General features: G+C 39.7%; 1 protein-coding gene and 1 pseudogene across 2 annotated transcripts; one reads left to right on the top strand and one right to left on the bottom strand.

The window, feature by feature from the left end:
• On the top strand, positions 1–26,461 carry LOC129767230 (ankyrin repeat domain-containing protein 13D). 2 transcript variants are annotated; one of them, XM_055767900.1, is made up of 5 exons: positions 1–378; positions 726–858; positions 17,025–18,101; positions 18,161–18,500; positions 25,498–26,461. In XM_055767900.1, the coding sequence occupies exons 1-5, from the start codon at positions 280–282 to the stop codon at positions 25,766–25,768; spliced, it is 1,920 nt and encodes a 639-aa protein (XP_055623875.1). In that variant the 5' UTR covers positions 1–279; the 3' UTR covers positions 25,769–26,461. The 2 variants fall into 2 exon arrangements, with proteins under 2 accessions (XP_055623875.1, XP_055623876.1); XM_055767901.1 differs by lacking the exon at positions 25,498–26,461 and adding an exon at positions 18,710–22,181.
• LOC129772274 (U4 spliceosomal RNA) lies at positions 13,210–13,282 on the bottom strand (annotated as a pseudogene).
• Positions 26,462–27,401: the final 940 nt, after the last annotated feature.

Raw genomic sequence — 27,401 nt, forward strand, 5'->3', positions numbered from 1 at the left:
TTCCATCGTCAAATCCTATGTACACAGTGGACGGCAATCGGGAGTCGGTTTCTATATTCCAAAGGAGAAAGTAATAAGTTTCCAATTACCTTATGAATATTGCATAAAAAGTAGTTTGCTTTCGGCGCAAACATTATCCTGAATCCCAGTGTTCATCACGTAGTCTCGCAACTGATATTGCCTGTTTTGATTCGTCAGTCTCCCTCCAGCGTCGCGATTTCGTTTCTTTCTGCAAGTTCGTGTGTGCGCGAAGAAATTTAACCGTATATTTCAGCAAACATGATAACCGTTGATAAGATTAAGCAAAAATATCCGATCCATTGGCCGGTTTGGAACAACGACACGGAAGAATTACAGAAGGCGATCGATAGCCAACAGGTAAATATGATTAATTCCAAAGTCACCGCTACATTTGGCAGCAATTTAAGCTCGCAGTTTCTGTTTATTAATTTAATTAGCTTATGAAATATAATTCGATTATATGTATGCATGAATAACGGCTGTGTCGAAAGGTGACCGGACACCCGACCAGGGGCTGACTAGCAAATTACATAAATCTTCCGCTGAAGTGCGTATCTATGCTTCTGTCGTGACGAATTGTTCATCCCACTGGGGAGAACGGAAGCAAGAGTCGAAATGTGTAGCAATAAATTGTGTTGCGGAAGCCTTAATCACTAATCGATTGTCGCATCATTTTCTGAATGATTGTGTGTGTTTAATTCCAGCATGATCTGGAACAGCTGGACAGCCGAGGTCGGACGCCGCTTATGTTGGCTGTGAAACTGTGCCATCTGGACTGTGTGAAAGCACTGCTGACGGCAAGAAGTAATGCTAATTTTGAGTGCGATGGTTGGTCTGGTAAGTACACATAGCGTAGCGCGGAAAGATGAGGATTTTTAGGAAAAATTAGCAGCTGAGAGAATAGAGAAAAAGCGCAGCCTTACTGCCCATCTGTTACATGGGCAATGTAGCGGTAGGTTCAAAGTACTCATAATCACAGGCACAAATGAATGTGATTTGATAAGGACGCAGGATATAGAGTCATATGAGGGGTGAAGTCGTATGTTTATTTTTGTTTACCTGCGACTGATAAGAGAAAAATCGTCTTTTTAAATAGATGCACATGTATACTGGAGTCGCTTTTTACGCGGGGGATACGTGGCGCGTGAACAAAACCCGCGTAAATTCCAAAATCCGCGTAAAAATAAATCGGGTAATTTTAAAAATCCGTGTAAAAATCTAACAAATTATTAGTTTGAAATGCTACCCATATTCTACAGTGATAGACATTTGTTTAGCCGCACTTGAAAAAAAAAACTTGAAACACTTACAAAACAACTAGGAATGTTCTTTTTATCGGGATACTTATTTGCTGTAGTAATAGTATATTTAAGTCACTTTTATTGAAAGGACATGCGTCACAATCACACACACACTAAGCGGCATCGGTGGATATAAACATTCAAACGTCGTTTTTTCCCGAGACATACGTTTAGCCGCAGGGCATAAAAATCGAGTTTTCGCATAATCACCAAGCCTTTATCTGTTTTTTTTGTAAAAATACTTGGGAATGTTCAATTTACAGGTAAATAGTAGATGTGCAACGTAAGAAGTTGATCAGATTAGTGATTTACTTAGAATTTAAATGAATGGCGAAAGGTATTCTATTAACGGAAGATAGGCGGAAAATAATAAAGATATTCAGTGTACAAAAGTTTTCTAATCGCTCGATCGTAACAAAAATTGGTCTATCTGAGAAAGTGGTACGGAATTTATTTAAATAGTGCCAGAAATATGGGATATAAAGACCAACAAATGGTAACACCAAAGCTACTTTGCGTCTTAAAGGTCGAATAAGACACGAAGCAACCAGGAAACGATGTCCTGCTCATACATTAAGACAGAATCGGTTGTTCCAGTAACGAAGAGGCATATTGCGCGCATCTTGAATGAGTCACCAAATATCATGTGGAAGAAATCTCAGGGTAAGCCGAAACTGACCGCCACCCATAAACAGAATCATCTCATTTTCGCCCGGCAATACATGGAATGGAAATTAGAATGGAAAAGTGTTGTATTTTCCGGCGAAAAAAGTTCAATTTGGATGGTCCGGACTGTTACAGTTGCTATTGGTACAATTTAGGTCAACTGCATGTCGTGAGATCGAAGCGAAACTTTGGGGCGGAAGTTTGACAGTGTGGGGAGCCGTTTCCTATCACAGCAAGCTTCCCATTTGTTTCATTTTCACCCGAATGAACTCCGAAAAGTATCTTTAATTACTGGAGGATTTGATTGGCCATATTGAAAATAACGCTACCGAGGATGTCGTTTTTCCAGCAGGATTATGCATAGATCCACATTTCCAGGCATGGCATGGTTTGCCGAGAAGAACACTCCGCTTCTTGAATGACCTGCTGGCAGTCGATTGCAATCCCATGGAGAACCTATGGAGAATCTTGGCCGAGATGGTCTATTTCCAGTCTCAAGGCAGTAATTCAGGGCTATAATCAATATGGCAACACTTTAAAAGCTGTCTAACTCGATGCCAAATCGAGTTTTCAAAGTGATCCGAATTGGAGGTGGACATACTAAATGCCGCACAAATTTTCTTTTATTGAACTTTTAGGATGCGGCTAAACAAATGTCCATCCTGATTCCACATATTTGAGTTACTTAGAAAACAAAAAGAGGATTTATACTTTTTTTTAGAATGAGTTCGATGAAAATAAACAATAATTGTCTTTTATGAGCAAAACTGTACAAGGAATTGACTTATTTTTAAAAATATCAAGGAAGAATAGGGTGCGACTAAACGAATGTCTACCACTGTATTAATTGATTAACCATTTTTTTGCATGATACAATCATGATATCTGTATCTCCTTTTATTTCTCAGCTACTGATCAGTGATACAATACAAACTTATTTCATGAAAAGTCACATCAATTAGCATATTGAATTTTAACGCAGTTAATATGTGCCTCGTAAAAAAACCGCGTAAATTCCGAAATCCGCGTGGAAACAAACCGCGTAAATTCCAAAAACCGCGTATAAAACTCCTATACAAAATGTTCACCACCTCGAAAAAACACTTTATGCAAAATATCAGCTCAATCGGGCTTAAGGGACAGTGGCGCAAAGCGGTCAAAATTTGTGTTTTTTGAAAATAGAAAAATCACCCAAGGGGGGAGTAAAGGAAATCGGGGTTTTCGAAAAAAATTATGCCAAACGTCTTAAAATTGCATGAAACGTCGAGATATAGTGTCATCTAAAAAAAAATGCCACAAATCGACACTCTGGGACTTTAAACCATAGGTCTCGACGATCTCGACGAGTAATGTAATTTTAAACTTTTTGACCCCAACAATTTTTTTTGAAAACCTCGATTTTCTGTGATCTTTCGTTTTTCAAAAAAAAACTCAAATTTTAACGTCTGTGACACTAATAAATGAAGTTCGAATGAGCTAATATAGGTTTGGGGAAAAAGAAATGTATTTGTGATCGAAATTTGACGCTTTATTTAACATACTTTAAATTATCCAATATAAGTCAAATACGCGCCGTTTTGTTCGCAAACTTGTTGCCATTTAGAAAGCAACTTCATTATCCCCCCCCCTTATAAAACCCCTCTCCTTATTTGCAAAAAACTCAGACAGCCAGGTTTTGCAAACTTCTTTTGAGGCCAACTTAGTATCACCAAAAGCGTTTTGCATGGACCGGAAGAGATGATAATCACTTGGAGCCAGGTCCGTACTATACGGTGGGTGCAATAGGACATCCTATCCGAGCTCCCGTAGCTTCTGTCGGGTCATCAAAGATGTGTGAGGCCGAGCGTTGTGCTGGTGGAAAACAACACCATTCCTATTGATCATTTCTGGTCAATCGCCTGCTTCAAACGGCCAAGCTGCTCACAGTAGAGAACCGAGTTGAGGGTCTGACCATAGTTGAGAAACTCATAGTGGATGATTCCCTTCCAATCCCACCAAACACACAGCAAAACCTTCCTGGCCGTCAATCCGGGCTTGGCGATGGTTTGGACAGGCTCATCGCGCTTCGACCACGACTTTTTTGACGTAGGACTACGTCTAACCGGAAGATATAGGGGGTGAAATGGAAATCTAGGCACTGAACAAGTAGGAAAAAATGCAAGATTTGGAACGCTTATAACTCGAGCATTTCTCAATAGATCGCAAAGGTTTTTGCATCAATTGATAGGAAATATATCTACGCATCTATCATAACGAATAACATTTCATTTTTCTTGAGATAAATAATTGAATAATTGTGAAATATCAAGCATTGTCAAAATGCACTATGTGCCCATTTTTGATTGGTCCATTTTGTGCTCCTCAAATCGTACCGACCAAAACGGGCAACCAGAGCAGCAGCGAAATAGAATGAAGCACGATTGGAAAGGAAAAAGAAAAAAATTAACGAAACATTGGTCGCAGTCTCACACATGCGTAATTCTCGAGCCAGCCAGTCAGCTTAAAAATCCACGCTCCGCTGCCGTAACGATCATTCTTTGTGTGGACACCGACTGGACAACATCGTTGCTGGACGAGCTGGACGGCGAGGGATCGAGTGCCTTTCTCAAGGCAAGAGGGCGGAGGTGGTAGCGCTGGAGTAGAGTAATAGAGTAGAGTAGAGTTTTCAAAGGGCCTTTCTCAAGGCTAGAGACGAATGAACTGCAAAAGTTTAAAGTCTCTATAATTCAAGACCTTCCTTCCTTCCGTAACTATCATTCTCATTTAAACCGTACACCACATCGGTTCGCATCACAACACATCAACAAACCAACCCAAACAGCCATGTCTGGACATGGCAAAGGAGGAAAAGTGAAGGGAAAGGCAAAATCCCGCTCGAACCGTGTTGATCTGGAGTTCCCCGCAAGGGTAGCTAGGCCGAGCGCGTTAGTACCAGTGCACCAGTCCACCTAGCCGGCGTTATATAGTTTCGGCCGCCGAAGTGATCGAGTTAGCTGGTAAAGCTGCTCGCGACGATAAGAAAACCCGCATTCGGAACAGAACACATTCGGTTCGGTGGACCTCAAGACAACAGGCAGTTGCAGCGAGTGGGGAGTGCCAAACGCAATCACAAAACGGCATCAGGTAGCAGAAGAAAAAAGTTTGTTCTTTATACAAACTGCTTTGGTGGCAAATCCACAACAAGGCGGCATCGAGGGCGTTCGAAATGGTTTTTTTTTCAAAACCACGAGTACTAAGTTTTCTAAATTGGAACCATTCCATAAAACAAGGCGCTTTTCAGGGCCATTAAACCTTCCAAAAAAGAGTTTAGGAAATACAGTTCACTGCTTTCTAAAACATTATCCAAAATAATAATAAAACACAAATAGATTTTTTCATAATTTGTTTGCCAGGATCTGATGAGTATGTGAATTTGGCAGTTGTTCTGAGCTTATTGATAGTTGGGGACTTTCCTGATTATTTAATCTTCACCAATTCTTAAATTGTTTCCAGATTGAAAGTACAGTAATTTACAATTAGTTCGACATTTAGCTAATTGGACGGACATGTAATGCGACTTATTTAGTTGGACATTTTTGTAAACATAGAGATCCAAATTATGACCCCACATTGAAAGTCGACACTGTACCACTGTCATCGCAAATGTTCAATTACAAGTTAAAATCGCCTCCAATGCGACACTGAGTGGCGCTTCGGCACGTCGCATTGAATGTAATTTACTGTACAACATGTCACAAAGCTGGATGAGAAGAAATTTTCCAAGTGTGGAAGCTGTGGCGAGTGGCAACAAATCGCTAAACAGGAAGGTTTAGCCGAACAAGATGGGGATATCGAGTGATAACAAAACAATAAACTCTTTAGATTGAAGATAATTTTGTGATCCTGAAAAGGACCCTTTTTAGCCTGCATGTGAATCCAACGAGCGAACAAATCGTAATGAATGTATTTTTTTGCCATCGCTCCCTTTTAACGCTCATTCGTTCGTCTCGTTGGACTCGCACCTCTGGCTGAGTCTGCCGATTTGTCTCTATCCTGTGAGTGTGTACCGCTAGAGTATAAAACACGCGGACCCCAAAAAAATATCTTATTTTCTTTCAAACCGTAAACCCGTGTGGTTGTACGGCATCGGCATCGTGGACGTAACAAAGGAGGACAAGTTAAGGGAAAGGCAAAGTCCCACTCGAACCGTGCAGGTGTGCAGTTCCTCGTAGGTGTATCCGCCAGTTGCTCAGCAAGGGTAGCTAGGCCGAGCGCGATAGTACCAGTGCACCAGTCCACCTAGCCGGCGTTATATAGTTTCGGCCGCCGAAGTGATCGAGTTGGCTGGTAAAGCTGCTCGCGACGATAAGAAAACCCGCATTCAGAACAGAACACATCAAGACAACAACAGGCAGTTGCAGCGAGTGGCGAGTGGCAAACGCAATCGCAAAACGGCATCAGGTAGCAGAAGAAAAAAGTTTGTTCTTTATACAATCTGCTTTGGTGGCAAATCCAGAACAAGGCTTCATCGAGGGCGTTCGAAATGGTTTTTTTCAAAACCACGAGTACTAAGTTTTCTAAATTGGAACCATTCCATAAAACAAGGCGCTTTTCAGGGCCATTAAACCTTCCAAAAAAGAGTTTAGGAAATACAGTTCAATGCTTTCTAAAACAATATCCAAAATAATAATAAAAAAAAAATTGAATTTTTCATAATTTGTTTGCCAGGATATGATGAGTATGTGAATTTGGCAGTTGTTCTGAGCTTATTGATTTTCACCAATTCTTAAATTGCTTCTAGATTGAAAGTACAGTAATTTACACTTATCTCGACATTTAGCTAATTGGACGGACCTGTAATGCGACATATTTAGTTGGACATTTTTGTAAACATAGAGTTCGGGGTCCAAATTATGACCCCACATTGAAAGTCGACACTGTACCACTGTCATCGCAAATGTTCAATTACAGGTTAAAATTACCTCCAATCCGATACTGAGTGGTGGTAATGCGACGTGCCATTGAATGTAATTTACTGTAAAATATGTCACAAGCTGGATGGGAAGAAATTTTCCTACTGTGAAAGCTGTGGCGAGTGGCAAACGCAATAGCTAAACAGGAAGGTTTAACCGAACAAGATGGGAATATCGAGTGATAACAAAAACACAACACCAAAGGTTCTTTTCAGAACCATCAACATATTCATAAACAATAAACAGTAAACTAATCCATTTTTCAGGTAGATAAGTAGGTATTCACGTAGGAGAAAAAAATAAAACAATATATTTAAAATATATATTTAACAAAAGCTGTCCCCTTTGTATAGTCCTACGTCACTCCGGTTATGTCCCCGACATTACCCACCCGTCTTTTTTCGTTTTAGATTGTCGTACGTGATCCAATTTTCATCACCAGTCACCATCTTCTACAAAAATGGGTCGAGTTCGTTCCGTTTCAGTAGTGCATCGCAGGCGTTGATTCGGTCTAAAAGATTTTTTTGCGTCAACTCGTGTGGCATCCATACATCCAGCTTTTTTTGGAATCCAATCTTTTGCAAATGGTTTCAAAGAACGACGCAGAACGACATCGATCAAACCAACCCTGTGCTGTGCGAATCGTTACAGTATCGGGTCCATAAACTACACGAATTTTTTCGGTCGCCTTCTTTGCAGTTTTACCTCGCAGGTAGTAAAAACGTAAAATATGACGAATTTCTTGCTTGGTGGACTCCATCTTCGACGCGCTTTAATTTGAGACTGAAAAGGACAATCACAACACTGTCAAAACGGCACTTGTAGCACAGATTGTCGTCTTTAAATAGCCGTATAGTATGACCCGATGCGATAAGTACAACAAAAGATATGTTTAAGTGTTGCCATATATTGACAATATACGACATTTCTTTTTCCCCAACCCAATATTTTGCATAGAGTATATTATCGTGCAAATCAACGTTTCGCAGCAAGTTCCGAATGAAAAATCGAGGTAACTATTTTTATTGGTACCCAAAACCACACGTTTCGTCTCGTATTCCGAAAAAAATAAGTCCCGGAGTGTCGATTTTTGCCAAAAAAATTTTTCCGAGATGTCACTAATTCTCGACGTTTCATGCAATTTTAAGACATTTGGCATTAACAATTTTTTTTTCGAAAACCCCGATTTCCTTTCCTTTACGATTCGGTGATTTTTCGATTTTCAAGAAACTCAAACTTTGACCGCTTTGCGCCACCCTCTCCGATTGAGCTAATATTTGTCATAGGGTGTTTTTTCGAGGTGGTGAACATTTTTTATGAGGTAACTTTTTGAAATTAGAGATGACCATTTTCATTGGCACCCTAATATATATCTTTTCAAGTCAACATAGCCACATAATCAGTTTATTCTATTATAGAACCCGTACTAAAATAATGCTGATTTGCAACTACGCTTTTGGAAATTCCATTGCTCCTGAACATCCAGAACGTAGCACGGAGCATTCATGGATGGTGCACAGTCTGTTTAACCATTTGCCTGCGGAGGAGCACGATAGCGCTTCTCTTGTTTTATGTTTTCATTTTTGACTTGGAACCTTTAAAGTAGGATTTCGTCTTTCGGAAACATAATGAGGGTACAAATTGAAAAAAATATAGATTCTATCGCTTCTTGCTTATTAATTTTTAGACGGATTGAAGAAATTTTTGCACAGATCCATCAGTCTTTTGTCACCTAATCGGTTCTCTACGTTTATTGTTTTTGACGTAGGACTACGTCTTTCATTTCTATACCGGGGTGTAAAATCAAAGTTTCGAAAACGAAAGCGTTACGCCGGAGACCGAGATTTTGAGTGTTAATAGCTCCTAAACAACTGAACGAAATGGTATGATAAACACTTCATTCGAAAGATAAAATGTCTACGCGTTCTATACTTGTTACTTTCTGATCCAAAAACTTGTTTCAATGGTCTTAAATTTGCTTTCAAAACAGGCTATTGAAATCACCAATCGGTATATAAGCGAGCGCCGCTCGGAAATCCACTCAGTTCTAATTGAACAGCGATTGGAGCATGTTGTCGCTGTTGTGGTGAAGCTCTTCATTTATCATGAAAGCGCGGATCAACGGTGTCACCAAGAGCCTGTTTGTGCACCTTAGGCCAGAAGGGAATCCATCAGGAGGAGAGTGAGGCCACAAACGGTTCCCTGCGAAGATCTCGAAGCAGCCGCTACACACACACACATACACGCGTGGAATTCTTTCCGTTTGGATGCCATTCAGCATCGAGAAAGATCCGGAAAATAATCTGCCAGTTCCTCTGGGAATTTAAAAATACATTCATGTGAAAGAGTATATTTGAATGTTTTCTATCTATGTAACACTGTGACCAAATATGTTTCAATCAAGTGCTATTAACAGGTGGTTATCGAGTTAGCATAAACCACTGGTGGGCTTCCAGTATCGAGGAAAATGTGGAAATATCTAAACGTTACTGAAAATAATATGCCAGTTCCTCTGGGAATTTAAAAATACATTCATGTGAAAGAGTTTATTTTGATGTTTTCTATCCATGTAACACTGTGACCAAATATTTTTCAATCAAGTGCTATTAACAGATGGTTATCGAGTTAGCATAAGCCTCTGGTGGGCTTCCAGTATCGAGGAACATGTGGAAATATCCAATCGTTACTGAAAATAATCTGCCAGTTCCAGCATACTTAAGCGATATTCTGGTGGTGAGACGCATTCATTTTTCGTGAGGACATCGACAAGACAACATCGTTGCTGAGGATGCTGGACGGCGAAGGATCGAGATCTGCCCTGAAACGCAAACAGTTTGTTTGAAACTGTGAGGGAGCACAGAGAAGCCGATCCTTCAGGAGAAGAGAAGGTGACCATCGAAGCAGCCGCTACACATACACATACACGCACGGAATTCTTTCCGTTTGGATGCGGTTCAGCATCGAGAAAAATCCGGAAAATAATCGGCCAGTTCCTCTGGGAATTTAAAATTACATTCATGTGAAAGAGTTTATTTTAATGTTTTCTATCCATGTAACACTGTGACCAAATACATTTGGTTTTGTGATTTTTCAATCAATCGCAATTAAGGATAGGATAGCTTCTGAAGATTATTCTTCCCCATCAGTAGGATATTTCCGTATCCAATAGTGGATGCATAAAACCTTGTGCCTCCAACGTAACTCTCGTTTTCGAAGTTCTCCAAATATTCATTCATTCAGAATGAATTCAGATTCAACTTCAAACAAATCATCTCTAAATCAACGATAGTCCTACGTCACCCTTGCGGTTATACTATAGATATAGCCCACTTCCTGTTTTTTGTTGAATAAACTCAAACGCATTTTCGCAGATGCTCACAAAATTAAAAAAAAATTCGACAGATGTTCAATCGGTTAAAAAATTACAGGAGGTTGTGTTCAAGACACGATCGCATTGTTGACGTAGAACTACGCTGTGGTTTAATTCAAGTCGCTTGTTTATAACTGCAGATATTATTTTACATTGCTACGAAAATTTTGAAATAACCATTCCATCAGTTTGGTCGTCCTGAAAAGTTTTTTTTTTATTGTAGAATCATTTGACGATAATTGTTTGGTGATTCATTCTGTTAACCTCCATAACCTCGAAAAGAGTAACGCTGCTTCATTATGACCAAGATAAGCGCAAATACAATCCTAGTTGAAAGCAGTTTTGCGACTGGCACGCGAGTCCAAATAAATTTATAACTTTATATAACCTATTGGTATTACCCAAAAATCAGAAAACAGATCACGTTTTTACGAAACAAAGTGAACGTTAATAACTTTTTTCACTGCGAACGAATTCTGATGATTTGCATATCAATGGAATCGGAAACTCTCTAAGATTTGTGTAATATGCAATACATTACAATTTTCTTATCCATAAACGGCTTAAGTTAAAGAAAACTGGAAGCATTCCCATTTTCCCATATATTTGTTCTGCCGATTCGTGTGCTCACCTTCCCGTACCATCAATAACGAGTAACCAATACATTCGTTTCTGCCCGTTTTCAGCTTCTTTGGTATAAGAAAGCCATACCCGATTTGAATGTCGTGAGCGTGCTTGCTAGACAGAATAACGAGCGGACATCATTTATTGTCATACAGATTTATCTATCATGTAGGATATGCTATTTAGTACGTTGGTAAGGTCCAAAATTTTGCATTGAAAGGACTGAACTGGCTGCCGATTGAATCCTCCCAAATCCACTTGTCCATTCCCGTTTCTCTTCTCTATAAATGAGTTGTACCCGTTGGGATCAAATCACTACAGAATCCACACAAATGCGCTGTAAGATGATTGCTTCTAATCGAAAACCAGAGAATGTCACGTTTTTCGTGTTAATGTTGGAATATCTATCTGATTTTTCTTACAACCCGTTTAAAGTTCAGTTCATATAACGAAAAAACGTATTTTAGGGCCACCATTTGAAGTTTGAATGAGTTAAATTTACAGATTTCTGAACAGTTACAAAAACTCAATTCAAATGTCCTTAAAGTCGTATGTCAAGTTTTCGTGCTTACCTCTAGGTTCAGACCTTTCTGCCTTTTTACATCGACATCTTGTGATTGCGTTCGTTGTGCTAAACCATCTACACTCAACCTGTCACCCACCGGGCTCTTCTGGTTAATAAAATGTTATTTTTCATGAGATAAACAATTGAATAACTGTAAAATATTAAACGTTATCTAAACGCCCTAACTGCAACGTTTTGATTGACCCGATTTACGGTTTCCCCAACACAGACTTGTAAACCAAGCATCCTGGAGAAATCGACATTGCAAACAAATGCAAGTCGGGGGTCTCCGTAGCCACATTGGTTGCGCGTTCGCTTGGTAAGCGATCGATCGTGAGTTCAAAACTCAGGGCCCCCATTGACCATCTTTGTGTTGTTACAGAATAACAACGTCCACGCAACAATCATCAGCGATGGAGATCGATCCACGGTCGAAATAAGATCTATTCATCCATACAACTGCTCTGCTCTGCAAGACACATCGGGCTGCTGTTCTATAAATAACTCAACAATGGATCAACGACTGTCTCCGCTGTCCAGTCTTAACTGGATAATGGAAGAACAGATAGAAAACTCTTACGCCTAAATGGCTACTGTGTAAATTTGTACCATTTGCAATGGTATAGAAGGGAATACTCTAACGCCGAAAAATGGCAACTGTGTAATGTGCTAATTATAGATATGATAAATATGTGACATGTACACGATTCAAATTCGGCTCTGTTTACAGCTAAAATGCTAATGAGCCTAAATTAAACAAAAGGGATAAAAAAAAATGCAAGTCAGCGGTATTTTGGCATTGGTTCAAACTCTTACAAACTTACAAAGCAAATACGTTGAATTCAATTGAGTTTAAAAATCGATTTATTCAATCCATAATTTAATAAACACAAACAACACAAAATTACTAAGCCAACGGACGTCAACTTAGCGGTTATATCATTGATATAATCCAGCCATTTTCTTTGACATAAGACTACGTCTTTCAGTGATCACACCAAATCAGATAATAGGTGATGATTTATTGTGAAATAGTTTTAACGCTAATATATATTTTAGCTCTGAACGGATTTTTATGATTCGCATTCCAATCGATCGGAAATTCTCTAAATTTTGTCGGTACGTTTCCTAATCCATAAATGATTTATGTTAAGGAAAATTGGAAGAATACACATTTTCGTATCGTGTTACCGTGGCCGAATATTTATCAACGAGGTACAATATTCGCTTATCACTGCTGATCAGACGAACGTAAATCGGTTACTCGAAACGAGCAACATGGATAGAGAAAATATTGCAATCTCAGCTCCGCCGTATTCTATTCATTGAGTATAAACAAACCGTTCGCAATTTCAAATTACAGTATTCACAATTCATCAGTCATCTAGCTAGCGACCAGACGGCAGCAAGGCTTTCGAAACGATCTTCCGCAAGGCAGAGCGTTTAGTTTAGTTTTCAAATAGGCTTTTTAGGGCAAGAGGCGACTGAATTGGTGCATTTTAAAGCTTCTGTAATTCAAAACATCATCATCATTCAAGTTATCTCGTTCCAGCTATCAGACAGCAATCTTTCTCAATGCTGATGTCACAAACACGGCGGTTTTGCTTTCCGCCACAGAACGCATCTTCAAAACATGCAAATAAGGATGGGTTATACCTATGATATAACCGCAAGATTGACGTAGGACTGCCGTTGGCTTAGTAATCATTTGTGTGTTTTCAATTAGCAATAATCGCACTTCGAATGTTCCTCATTAGGTACGATATCGCCGCTGCGCAGAGCTATTGATTAAATTATTGATAAAACTAGTAGATGAAAGAAACAGTTTACGAATTCAATTGCAAACAAATCCCAATTTAGGTCAATTTATACATTATGGTGGTGGTTATCGCAACAAATAGTTATCAACATTTTTCCTAATCATCAAACGGTATGCGTAGAAGTTCAGTGAGCTGGCGACATGAAGGGACATGCAGTCTTGAATAACCGAGCCAAAACGTTGCATTTATACCCGCTTTTGTGGACCGTGTAAGCTAAACGCATTCCGGAGTGTAAAAATGCATGGGGGTATAAAAAGTACTGCCGAGATCTGGAATGCCGATTTTCCCAACTTATTGGTTTCGGAAACTGTGTTGGGAAAACACATTCCGGTTTGCAAAAACACAAACGAGTACAAACGTACCCGCTGCTTGAATCTTTTTTGCCAGGTCGATTTCCCCAGGCTCCATGGTTTTAAAGTTTTTGTCAGGCAAACATTCCGATTTTCCAAAACACAAAAATACCCGCTGCTTGAATCTATTTTGCCATGCCGATTTCTCTTGGCTCCATGGTTTTGAAGTCTGTGTTAGGGAAACATTTCGATTTGCAAAAGCCCAAACGAGTACGAAAGTATCCGCTGCTTGCATCTACTTTGCAATGCCAGTTTCCTCAGGCTCCATGGTTTTAAAGTCTGTGTTAGGGAAACACTACGATTTGCAGAAACGCAAACGAGTACAAAAGTACCCGCTGCTTGTAAAGGGTGTGTCACATCAAATTGCATCACGGAAAAAACGCTGTAGAAATTTAATTTTTAGGGATTATATCTTCAGCTTTCGCTTATAATCAGATAAGAGTGTATAGATCACGTTGGCCATGCTTCACTGTCAATTTTTCGTAAATTTGGAAAAATGTAGTCGAATGAAAAAGAGCGTCGTGAATTAATCCTGTGCACTCATTTCGAGAATCCGGAGTTGTCACATCGGGACATCGGTAAGATGCTGGGAATCTTCCAATCCACGGTCAGCAGAGTACTAAAACGATACTTCGAGAACCTAACCATCGACCGGAAGGTGAAGAACGGCAAAAATGGATGCTCCGTCAGTGGAAATGATCACAAGCGCGTAGTTAAGCAGTTTAGACGTGATCCGAGAAGTTCGGTCCGGGATGTCGCCAATAAGCTGAATTTGTCAAGTTCATTCGTCCAGCGGACCAAGCAGCGGGAGGGCCTGCGTACATACAAGGTTCAGAAGGCTCCTAACCGCGACGAAAGGCAAAACATGGTGGGGAAGACGCGAGCCCGGAAGCTGTACACCGAAATGCTGACGAAGCCGCATTGCCTGGTAATGGACGACGAAACCTACGTTAAAGTGGACTTTCGTCAGCTGCCGGGCCTGTTGTTCTTCTCCGCAGAAGACAAATTCAGCGTTCCGGAGGAGATTCGCAAGCAGAAACTATCCAAGTTTGCCAAAAAGTAGATGGTGTGGCAAGCGATCTGCTCTTGCGGGAAGCGGAGCGCCCCCTTCGTGATGACCGGCACGGTAAACGGGCAGGTTTACCTTAAGGAGTGCCTACAGAAGTGCTTACTACCACTATTGAAGCAGCACGAGGGCCCGACCATCTTCTGGCCGGATCTCGCTTCGTGCCACTATTCAAAGGACGTGTTGGAGTGGTACGAAGCCAACGGGGTCACCTTCGTGCCAAAGGAAATGAACCCGCCCAACGCGCCGGAGCTTCGTCCAATAGAGAAATATTGGGCGATTATGAAGCAGGCCCTCCGGAAGAACCCAAAAGTTGTCAAATCGGAGGCGGACTTCAAGAGAAAATGGATTTCTGTTCAAAAAAAACTACAACCTGACGTTGTACAGAACCTTATGGACGGGGTAAAGAGGAAGGTGCGAGCATACGGGCTTGGGCTCGAAGTATGAATAAAAAGAAAATGCCAAAAGTTGTTTAATAGTTTTTATTTTACTGTCTGAAATTTTCAAAAGGATCGGTCTACTGGGCGAATTTCTACAGCGTTTTTTCCGTGATGCAATTTGATGTGACACACCCTTTATCTATTTTGCAATGCCGATTACTCGTGGCTCCATGGTTCTGAAGTATGTGTTAGGAAAAACATCCAATTTGCAAAACCGCAAACAAGTACGAAAGACTCGCTGCTTGCATCTATTTTGCAATGCCAGTTTCTTCAGACTCCATGGTTTTGAAGTGTGTGTTAGGGAAATATTACGATTTGCAAAAGCGCAAACGGGTACAAAAAAACCGCTGCTTGTATCTATTTTGCAGTGCCGATATCCCCAGCTCCATGGTTTTGAAGTCTGTGTTAGGGAATCATCCAATTGCTGTTCAATTATAACTGAGTGGATTTCCGAGCAGCACTCGCTTTTATACCGATTGGTGATTTCAATAGCCTGTTTTGAAAGCAATTTTAAGGCTATTGAAACATGTTTTTGGATCAAAAAGTAACAAGTATATAACGCGTAGATATTTTATCTTTCGAATTAGGTGTTTATCATACCATTTCGTTCAGTTGTTCAGAAGCTATTAACGCTCAAAATCTCGGTCTCCGGCGTAACGCTTTCATTTTCGAGACTTTGATTTTACATCCCAATATAGAAATGAAAGACGTAGTCCTACGTCAAAACCTCGCAAAGTGTAGAGTACAATCAAAGCAGAAGAGAAATATCAAATAGGACGTATGACGTCGATTTTCATACCATGGAGATCGTAGGAATTGTTGATTTTATACGTTATCACTGTGTGTAATACAAGAAAATGTGGCGATGCATCCTGAGTGCGTTACGTATATTGTTCTCGGTAGAACAAGAACGAATCATGGATTTTCAGCTGCGTGTCCAAAACAACGCAAACCCATTGATCCTTTTCAGAACCACTGAAACTTTCGGCTAAAGAGTTATTTTATAAATTTCGATGCATTTTAAAAATGTAATTTACATTATTTTTTTTTTTGCTGGAGAGCAGTTTTGTGAATTCAGGAATATGTTATGATTTATTGGTGTAATGATTTTAATTTGAATTATAGAGGCTTTAAACTTTCTCAGTTCATTCACTTCTAGCCTTGGAAAAGACCAATTTGAAAAATCAAATTAAACAACTCGATCTTGAGAAATACCATTTGGAAAACCGTGTTTCCGTCCGGTCGCTAGCTGGATGACTGGGAAATCGTGAATGACTCATTTGTATTTTTTTTTCAATCAATCATTCAGTTTTCGTGATTTCAATTATTGTTTCCGGGGTAAAAGTGACGTAAGGTATTTTTCAGCGTTGGGAGTTGTGTTCTTTGGTGGAAAACTGAAGATGAAAATTCGTTTCGATGCTATTGCTTTCGCCTCCGCCGCCATGACACAATAGATATGGTTCGGATATTCTGCTGCCGTTCCGCGTCTTCTGGGATTTTTCTTTCTGTGTTGGAGACATTATTTTGCTAGGAGATAATAGGAGATTTTTTTAATGTTTGTTCTCGCCGGCAATAATTTCGTAGTTTTATGTTAACAATGCGGTAGTGTATTGGTCATCACCGCATTTTTTTTTTTTTGTGGCCCGTGACAGCAAGACTTACACGTTTTTGTGGCCCCCATGGAAAAAAGGTTGAGTACCGCTATGCTAAACGAACTCATGATCACTTCCGAAGCGATTATATTATTTAAGTTCTGTGAGCTGATTCTAGCTGTAATTTATTTTGTTGACAATTATTGCAGCAATCATACGGTTCTTGTATTCATTACAAAGCTCTCTTTCTTTCGCAGTGGTTCAGGAAGCGGTCTGCTCAGGAGATGCAAACATCTTGACGGCGGTGCTCGAGGTACGAGATTTACAGCGGCACATGAAGCGAGTTTCACATGTGCCTCAGCTTTTACAACATCTGCAGGATACGCCGGACTTTTATGTGGAGATGAAGTGGGAATTTACGAGTTGGGTGCCGCTGATGTCTCGTGTGTGTCCTAGCGACACGTACAAGGTGTTCAAACGGGGTTCGAACGTGAGGATAGACACCACGCTGCTCGGATTCGATAACAACAATTGGCAGAGGGGAAACAGGAGTTACATTTTCAAGGGGCAATCCGAGTCGGCCACCATGATAGAAATCGATCACGATACCGGGGAGGTATCGGTGGAGCACATGCGAAGCATCGACTCGGAGGTTATCGATGGAATTCCTCCGTCAAAGGAATCGGTTTCGCTGAGACTTCAAGCGCCAGTGATTTGCAATCATATCGATATGGACAAGATTAGTTTCGAAAGGAACAAATCAGGGTTCTGGGGATGGCGAAGTGAAAAAAATGAAACGATCAACGGTTATGAGTGCAAAGTGTACGGAGCAAGTAACGTGGAGTTCATTACTCGTACACGGAATGAACATTTAAGCGAGGAGCAAGCGCGAATCAAGAGCTCCCGTACTCCTCTGCAACACTTCCTCGGTATGACGGAGGAAGACTACAATCACGCAGGTTCGAACGCTGTCCCTGCCGCGCAAAGTGCACTTAACGATTCCAGCTCGACACCTTTGTTAGGATCGGACAACAACAGTCCGCTGCAGGAAACGGCGAGCTCATCGAAGGAATTGCCCATGACAGCTCCCACCGCGGAGGAGTATTTCTCCGATATTGACCTCCAAGGGAGAGATGTTGGAAAACCGAAGAAAATCACGGCCAAGGTGCAGCGGTTCAAAGCTAACATGTGGCTGAGTGAAGAGTTCCCCATTAAATTGCAAGAACAAGTTCTACCGATTCTGGACCTAATGTCCACAATGGCCAGTCCGCATGTGTCGAAACTGAGAGATTTCGTCACAATGCAGCTTCCATCGGGATTCCCAGTGAAAATAGGTTGATGCTTTATTATTTTCAAATGGTTTGTTTTGATTGCAAATTGTTTTTTTTTGTAGAAATCCCACTTTTCCACGTATTGAACGCGGTTGTCACTTTTGGCAACGTGTTCGCAATAGAGACACCAGTGACTAACGTGAGCCACATCAAGGAGAGCGAGGAACGTACGACATGCATTATCGAGGATTGCTGCTTCGATGTCCCGTCCGAGTACGTGCGACGTGGTGCCGATTTCCGTCGTCAAATCACATTCGAAGATGAGGACGAGTTGATGCAGTTTGCGATTCAGCAAAGTTTAATCGAGTCCGGTAGCGAAAACGATGAGGTGGACATATGGGAAGCGCTGAGAGCCCAACGGCCACTGACACCAAACTTTTACGAAGACGAACAACTGCAAAGGTTTGTGTGATTGTTTTGTATTTTTTTGCATTTTCTGACAGATGCATTTTTGACGTGTTTGGATTCTTTTTAACGATTATATTTATTCTATATTTTCTTTGCATGTTTTAATTGTGCATCTTTTTTCCATTCGTTTTTTTATTCCATCTGTCTCACTAAACGTCTCTTTCCGTAACGTAACTCAACTTTAATATATTTCAACCATGTAGTGCTACCAAAGATGTAGATGATAAAGATGCCCGAAAAAGCACGCTATTGAGTACTGTGATGCCCAACTCACTCGCTAAAAGCCCACTGAAAAAGCTTTTCAATAAAAACTGAATCGTAATTTAGCGCCCATTTTACGCTTTTCAGTGGCTCATTTTGCAGTTTTGGAAGGCTTCCCAGTTTTGCTGTACACATTTGTTTAGTTTCAATATAAAATTCACCAAAACTCTTTTCCGGTATTATACATTTATTGTTGATAGAATCTTTTCAAGCTTAGACTTATTGGATTGAATACAAATAGTATCACCATTGTTTTTCGTGTTTTTTCTTTCATAAATACGTTGATGTACACCGCCGTCAGTATTCTGTTCTTTGTCAAGAGGCTTTAAACTTTTTCAGTTCATTCTCCTCTATTGTTTGCACGTTGACATCGAGCAAATTGTAATCAATTATATTTTGTCCTGCCAGGATTACTGGAAGAAACGCGTTTTTTTTGGTTTGTTTTTCCGACATTCTTGTGATATTTTCAAGCCACCGCAGTATTCACCTTCGCTGCTTCCGAATATATTACGTCTTTTAGTTACATATTGGGAGTACAAATGGAAAATTAAAATTGTCACGAAAAATTGCAATATTTTTGGTTTGCTATGTAGTTATTATTTCTTGATAAATCTGCGATTCTTGCATAAAATCGATTTGGCCAACAATGTACAGCGTGGCGCATAAGTCGCGCAACCGATTTGCACAAATATAGGGTAGATAGGGGCAATATGGTCCCCTTAAGAACGAAACGTCCTAAATCATGTATGAACATTTATAAATTATGCTATATGTTAAAACCTCACGATTTGAAACCTTATTGATCGATGTACATTGTATGAAAATGCTTTAGAAAAGATTCATGATGAAAATTTACACTTTTAAAAATGTATTCCATTTCCGTCGATCGAAAGCACTACGGGGCAAAATGGGCCACCATGTGTGGTAATATGACCATGTTGGTTGATTCAATCATTTGAGCATATTTTCACTGAGAAATAACGTCACAAGTTCATATTACGAAAGCTTATTCTATTCACGTATGTTTCATTGGATTTCATTCAATTTGTATGTACAAAAAGTAACAATGTGATCAAAATAATTGGACTGCAATTTTACGTTACTCAAAGCAGGAACAGAGAATATTTGTGCAGTTATGTACCCGCGAGTGGCATCGATAGCATTGGTTCTATCCATCGCCGTTCGTAGAGGAGCTGAATTGTGCCCCACAGTAGCAACATAGAGTGCCCTGTGGAAGATTCTATGATCGTTATTCCGTGTTCAGCACTCAGCGCTCAGCTGAAGTTATAGCGCTTTTCTGCCTTTTTTCCCGCATTGTTGGAATTTTGGAATTTCTGGTCTGTACTTGTTGAATGAAGATAATAATGTTTAGTCTAATTCGTTCTCCTATTGATAAAAAATAGTTACTGAAATCACTGATGTCTCATCCACGTTGAATTGCCTTACTGGTGGAATGTCGTATTTCTGCTGTACGTCCTCCAGTAAATCGTAGAATTTCCCGACTGCAACGCGATTGAATCCTTGTGCCCTGGTGGCGGAGATTGCTTTTGGTGTCCAAAGTGAGAGTTGTGGGTGGCGCTCTACAAAACCAGCCAACTAATCCATTTCGGCTAATACAACAAATAAAGGGTGAGGAATGTCATCTTTCGGCCAAATCGTACGCCAGCTTCCGGATTCCTTTCGCCGTAACACTGTAGAACTGTTGTTCCACAGAGAGAATATAATCTACAAGCTAAGAGAATTTCCGTCGTTAAAACATTACTAAATGATCCGAGTTGCTGGAGCAGCAAAGAATCTGCGCAACGTAAATAACGTTTGCGTATTTCTCGCGGGACACAATGCACTAAGGCTGCCGCGTTCAAGCTGGTCTGTGACCACCTTTTACGTTCGGATGTTCTGGTATTATTCGAACATGATTCCAAATCTAGTTATTTCCAACTATGTTTACAAATTTTGACAGCAGTATTTACAGGTTATGATGAAGAAATACCTGGTCATAATGCCCCAAGCAGCTATGCCCATTCCGCCCCGTACGTTTACGCTCAATGAAAATAAACTGTTCTTTTACATGAAACAGCAAAGCAGCGATGGAAGTGTGGAAATGTTCAGAAATAATACCAGTACGAATTGATATAAAGAACAGAGTAATAAATTTCAGTATGAAGCGTACAGAGTTTATTTCGTTGACAGCTTTTTTATATGGTTTTCGTGATTATCAGTTAGTGTGAGATATCCTTCAATATTTTTATAAAACAGTTGAATTGAAATACGGTTTTCACAGAGATACCTAAGTAGAGTATTTCTAACACAATTGTGTGAAAATAAGTGTCGTTGGTTCAATAACAAGCCCAAACGAAGGGTGGCCCATTTCGTCCCGCCTGGTCATATTGCCTTTATCTACCCTATCTCTACATATCTCTACATATCTACATATATATATTACCTCTACGACGGCAGTCGAACAACTGAACCGCTGAAGAACCAACACGCTCGATAGTTGCAGCGCGATCGTTATTTTTTTTTCCTTCAGAGAGCGTTGCGTGACTTATGGCGGGTTTACATCAGGGAGATCTATAGCTATAGATGGATTTATTCAGCCGAAAATAGATGTAAACGGGAGAGAATATATATGATCCACTTCTTCGAGGTATATATGTATAGAATTTATAGAATAAATTTAGGCATATGTAAGCGCTAGTGAATTTCTCACTGGTGAGAATTCACTAAAGTTGGATGCAGTTCAATAAATTCACCGAAAATATGAATATATTCATTATATAAGTTCGCGCTAGTGTAAACGGTTGATGAGATTTCCATAAATCTCACATGCATCAGACATGCATCCATACCTCTCACGCTATGAGTCATGAGTTCAATTCTCACTCACATTCTTCCAAAAATGGAAGTAACAGTGACGAACCAGCCAAAAGTGTTGAAAGTCACTATAATACAGAATCTGAAAGACAAGGAAAGCCGGAAGGCTTTTGCGTCAAATGAATCAAAGTTAATGAAACGGCTACGAGAATCAAAAGCGAAATCTCCGAATGATCCGTATTAAAATGACACGTTTGAACACTAATGTGTTCAAAGATCCTTCAAGATAACTTCAAACCGTTATAAGAAATTCAATTTCTTGTCTTTTGCGACACTTCACGGTGGTTTTTAAACTCAATCAAAAATTACAAACGATTCATTTATTGGAAGATATCGGTAGACCTTCATGAATTTTATTGTTTTAGCCTATAAAATCTGAAAATTAATGGAAAATCGAGGAATATCACGTTTTTCCGGGAGAGAGAACGTAAAAAAAAGAGATCGTGAGAAAGAGAGAACGTGAGAAAAAGAGAACGTGAAAACAAGAGAAAGAAAAAAAGAAAGAGAAGAGAAAGAGAAAGACAGAAAAAGAGAGAAGCAAGAAATTAAGAGAGAAAGTGAGAAAGACACACAGAGAGAAAGAGAGATAAAGAGAAGGATGCAGACAGAAGAAAAGATAGAAAGATGGAAAGAGAAGAGAAAGTGAGAGATAAAAAGGAAGGAAGAGAAAATAAGAGATAAAAAAGAAAGAGAGAAAATGAAAGATACAAAGAAAATAAGAGAAAGTAAGACATAAAATGAATAGAAGGGAAAGTGAAAGATAAAAAGAGAAGAAGAGAAGGGCAGAAGGGGAGAGATACAAAGAGCAGTAGAGAAAGTATGTGATGAAAAGAGAAGAGAAAGTGAGAGATATCGTGTGAGATAAAGAGATCTTGTGAGATAACCTGATCTTGTCAATTGGAATTTAAAAATGTGCTTTATGATGATGTTTGGCCCGTATTCTAAATTTGAGAAATATTTATGTTTTCATTAAAAAAATATCAAACAAAGTTTTCTAAAACAATTTGACTGAATTTTTTTTTTTTGAAAATGAAAATTCATTTTTCTCGAAAAAAAATTATGAAAAAATAGATATAAAATCCCTCACAATTTGCATTAAGTCACCCATACATCGGAAGATGAGCACAGAGAAATAGTTTTTCAGACAGCAACTTTTTCATGTTTTCTTTGAAAAATTACTATTAATGTTTAACTCGTATAAATTAGAACAAGAACATGTCAAACGTGATTATTTACACACAAAAATGTTACAAGTAAAACATTATTCTCTGAGGAGCATTCGTTCAAAAATACCTTATATTCCAGAAACTATAAAAGATAGAAAGTTGACGTCCTGCATAAAAGTTCATATTTTATTAAGATCTAAAACATTGTCGAATACACTATATTGCTATCTTGACTTTAAACAAAACTAGGATTAGTTTTAATTTTTTCAAAGAAAACATGAAAAAGTTGTTGTTAGAAACTTTTTTCCTGTAAAAGTGTCCATCTCTTACGATCTTACGATGTATGGAAGACTTGTTGAAAATTTTAAGGGCTATTCATATGACTTTGTTTTTAAATTTAAAAAAATACGTTTTTTGAGAAAAATAAGTCAAAATTTTTAAAATAATTTGTTTTCGGCGAATTTTTTTGGTTTTTAATGAAAATTTCAACAATTTTCTACATTTTATCCCTTGATATATTTTTTTTAGGTATCATAGTTTTTAAGCTATAATTTTTCGTATCGCGTCGTTATTGACTATTCAAAGTTCGAATCACCGTTACTTGCACAATGAGAATGATTTGCAACTGACAAGCGTCATTCAGTGTGTTATTTGTTCAATTTCGCTGGTTCAGGTCAACGGAGAGACCAGAGAGTAACTACGAAGTGTACAGTCTACACTTCAACTCGAAAGTTTCCTCACACGCTGAAGGCGATATACAGCTCAATAGAAGGGCCAGCATTCTTGAAATACTGGGCCATGCGGCTGTAGATACTCCGCAGCATCTCTTCTTTCTGGTAGCACTAAGATGCCGAAGGTTCTACTATAGGGTTCTACTTCTAGGTTTTTGTACGATAAAAGTATTCATTAGGGTTAGGTATTCGATCAGTTCACCTAGGTTCCTCGTACTCCATAAAGATCGAGATAAGAGTTTTTTCAAGTAAATGAGTGACCATAAGAAGCGATTTCGAGTGAATGCATGATCAACATTGGAAAATCAACAGCTGATCATTTTAACTACTTTCGAATAGAGTTTGCGATGAAGTTAAGATCAATCTAAGACATTTTGAATGTTGAAACTAACGGGTGTTAAATAAAAAATGAGATTTTTTTCAATCACATATAAAAAAAAATTTTTTTCATCGATTTCAGTATTTTTTATTAATAACATAATGTATTTTCTTCAAAAAAATGTCAGTGAATGTTTGAGTAAGGGCCGTGGTCTGCTGTTCGACGCAACTTTGTCGCGATGCTCTCACAAGAACGTTGTACGGCACTTACGTCCATTTTCCGGATACAATTCCGGATTCTTGTAGTCAGTTGCTTCGTGTCCTTGGCCCTCCAATTGTTTTTATACACTAGGGCACTGAGTGAGCCAAAGAAATCCTCTATTGGGCGGCACTGGGGCAAGTTTGTTGGGTTACTATCTTTCGGCACGAACAGTATCTTTTTCTCCTCAAGATACGCCAGCGTCTCCTTGGCGTAATGGGGAGACGCCTTGTCCGGCCAGAAGACGTACTTCTCATCCGCGTGATGCTCGTTCAGGAACGGCAGCAGGATTTTATCGAGGCACTCTTCTCGGTAGATTTGTTGGTTGATTGCCAGACCGCACGGCTTAAACCAAGGCTTTGAAATGCCCCGATCGGAAATGTCAATGTACAACATAACCTTTTTTTCAAACTTGTATTTTACTTCAGGCGGTGTGGATGACTTGTCGCTGGAGTAGTAATTATCATTTCCTGGAATATGCGTTTTGGACAGCGGAAAATAGCTTTCGTCGTCCAGAACGAAAGACGTCCCGCGGTATTTTTTGGTCATCCACCGTGATTTAACCGTCTCAATCTGCTCCTGCGTGTACTCCGGCGACCTCGTCTTCTTCCTGCAGACGATTCCTTCCATCTTGAGGGTCCGATGGATCAATACGTGGGAGCAACCATATTTCCGACCGGCGTCACGCAGGTTGGTTGCGTCCTTGTTGTCAAACATCTTCTTTAACGATGTCTTCCTCTGCTTCGTCATTATCGTCACCGGACGACCACTTCCGACCTTCCGGTCTACGTTCAGGGAACCCAGGATACGATATACCGTACTGACAGGTACATTTTCTTCCTTAAAATGTGCCACCGTGAACTTTTTTCCTTGCTGGAAATGCGTTTCGTAGAACCGTACAATGCGTTCGCGGAGCACGTGCTGTTTCGACGGGAGTCCAAAGAGCAATTTTCTTCGAGAAAGAAAATTTTACGCTCTTTATTTGAGTTACTGAAAGGTATTGAAAAAATTCTCATTTTTTATTTAACACCCGTTAAGAAGGGAAATTTGTTGTTTAGAAAACCAAATTCAATGAAACATCGTAAAGTAAACGTTCAACGGAAACACGTATAATTGCTGTTTTTATTTCGCTCATTTTATCAAGGATTTTTATCGATTTGTCTTACCCTTGGTGTTCCAGTGTTCCTCCGGAATAGATTCTGTTCAGCATGTTTGCGTAACAGGTAATATGCACGCATAGAATAGTATTTCACTCATAATTCTATGTACCTAGTCATTTGCGTGATACACTTTTCATGAAGCTTCACAACCACCCCTCACCGCTTATTACATATCACTATCGCTAGAAGAAACAATTTGCTTTTATGTGTCCTAATTCACAGAGCTTTGCAAGAATCACTTATCACTGGATTTCAAAGTGGTAGCGCAGTGGTGTCCCAGCACGAGCAGCAGCAGCAGCAGCAGGAAGCAGGAAGCAACGGAGCAGCTGACGCGGGAGCGGACGAAATCGACAGTATACCGGACTATCTGGATCCCAATCTCGAGCTGGCGATCAAACTCAGCGAGGAGGAGGAAAAGCGACGCGCAGAGGAACGCCAGCGAGAGGAGGAAATGCTGGCCGAAGTGATCCGACTGAGTCTGGAGGAAAAATAGAGGTCTCGGAGGTCGGCCAGTGTGCAGAGGTTGAGAAAAATCCTTACTTCTTTCGAGTATTTTGAAGTTTTAAATACATTACACATACCCACATAAACAATGATCCTCCTAATTCCAAAATTTAGTTGTAAGATGTAGCATTACAGAAATGTGGAAAACCAAGGTTCAACAAGAAAACGTCTGAAAGTAATCTGGTAAAAGCTGGAATATTGAATATTCGCGTAGCGTAATAATTTTCAAATTAAAGTGAAAAGTGCGACATATATATATATATTTATTATAACTAGCCATTTTTCATAATGTTTATACATTAGTGATGAAATACTTTTTATATATATTACATGTATAGTCTAGGTCGCTGAAAATCAACCAACTTACTCGCGATGACGAAGTTAGTTAACATTTTTTGTACTATTATTTCTTAATGTTTTTATTTTGGATACAATATATAGCTTTTCGTCCTCTTTCAAATGATGAGTGCAGAATAATTTTGATAATAAATCAGTCTAGCACTAAAAACGAACAACATATGTATTAAATAAAGCTTCCTTTAGGCTCGAAAGTCATTGGCGTGGGACGCAATAATTTGATTGGCGTACAGTTGCTAGGATATGGCTAGCCATTACCATCTTTTGTGTTATTCAGATATAATCAAGGAATAAAAACAGTATCGTTTGTATTTCTACCAAATGATCGCAAAGTTTAGTACACTGATTCGGACCCAGTTTGAAGAACAAGAAACACCATTATTGGGTAGTCCTATGGTTCTCGCAGAATCTGTTTACAATTTTGGGTTTTCTCCTATTGTTGGTTTTGAACCTATTGCATATTATAGGCTACTCAAAAAGTCATTCATTTTCACGTTACTAACTTTGTCATCGCTCATATGTTTTCCAATGATGTAACAGTTACAGCATGCAGTTCCTATCTGAATATCCGAATTGTAATCAGGATTCGACAAATTGAAAATGACCGAGCGTGCGAAATAGCTCTCATTTGCAGGAGCTATATGATAAGCTGCCCGAAACGAGTGCCTTTATTGGTCAGTCTTTATTTATTTATAATGATACCTCTTCACAATGTTTCCCCAATAAACCCGATCTATGGGTGCAGTTCTCCAACTCCCGGCTGCACCGATTTTTACCAAGTTTTGCTTCACCTGGTCCAACCACTTCGCTTGCTGGGCTCCTTTCCTTCTTGTTTCCATCGGATTTAATGCAAACACCTTCTTTGTGGGGCTGCTGCCCGGTAATCTTGCAACATGCCCTTCCCATCGCACTCTTCCATACTCCTATACGTCACCGTATATTTTTCTGAGCACTCCACCATGTGCTTGTGAGTCCTCTTCGAGCATCGTCTATGCTTCGTGTCTATGCAGAACAACCGGTCGAAGTTTGTTGGACCTTAAGGATTTGTGGAGCCCATAATAGGCGCGACTTCCGTTCACTATGCGTCTTCGAGTTTCACGGCTATTCTTGTTGTTAGTTGTTATCGACGAGCCAAAAGGTAGACAAATTCCCCCACCTCCGTCGATCACGACACTACTACCTGGAAGAATTCTGTTGTGATCAGTCCCTCCTGCTAGCATGTATTATTAGATTTATTGATCTCAAGCCCTGTCCCTTCCTTGATA

The sequence above is a fragment of the Toxorhynchites rutilus genome, chromosome 2 (assembly GCF_029784135.1).
Source record: "Toxorhynchites rutilus septentrionalis strain SRP chromosome 2, ASM2978413v1, whole genome shotgun sequence".
Lineage (NCBI taxonomy): Eukaryota > Metazoa > Arthropoda > Insecta > Diptera > Culicidae > Toxorhynchites > Toxorhynchites rutilus.

What these genes read in the sequence shown, in the direction of transcription:
- LOC129767230 (XM_055767900.1), top strand. Translation starts at nt 280, where the DNA reads ATGATAACCGTTGATAAGATTAAGCAAAAATATCCGATCCATTGGCCG. An exon ending in TGAGTGCGATGGTTGGTCTG is followed by an intron (nt 859 to 17,024) that starts GTAAGTACACAT and finishes TTTCTTTCGCAG; the next exon opens with TGGTTCAGGAAGCGGTCTGC. An exon ending in GGGATTCCCAGTGAAAATAG is followed by an intron (nt 18,102 to 18,160) that starts GTTGATGCTTTA and finishes TTTTTTTTGTAG; the next exon opens with AAATCCCACTTTTCCACGTA.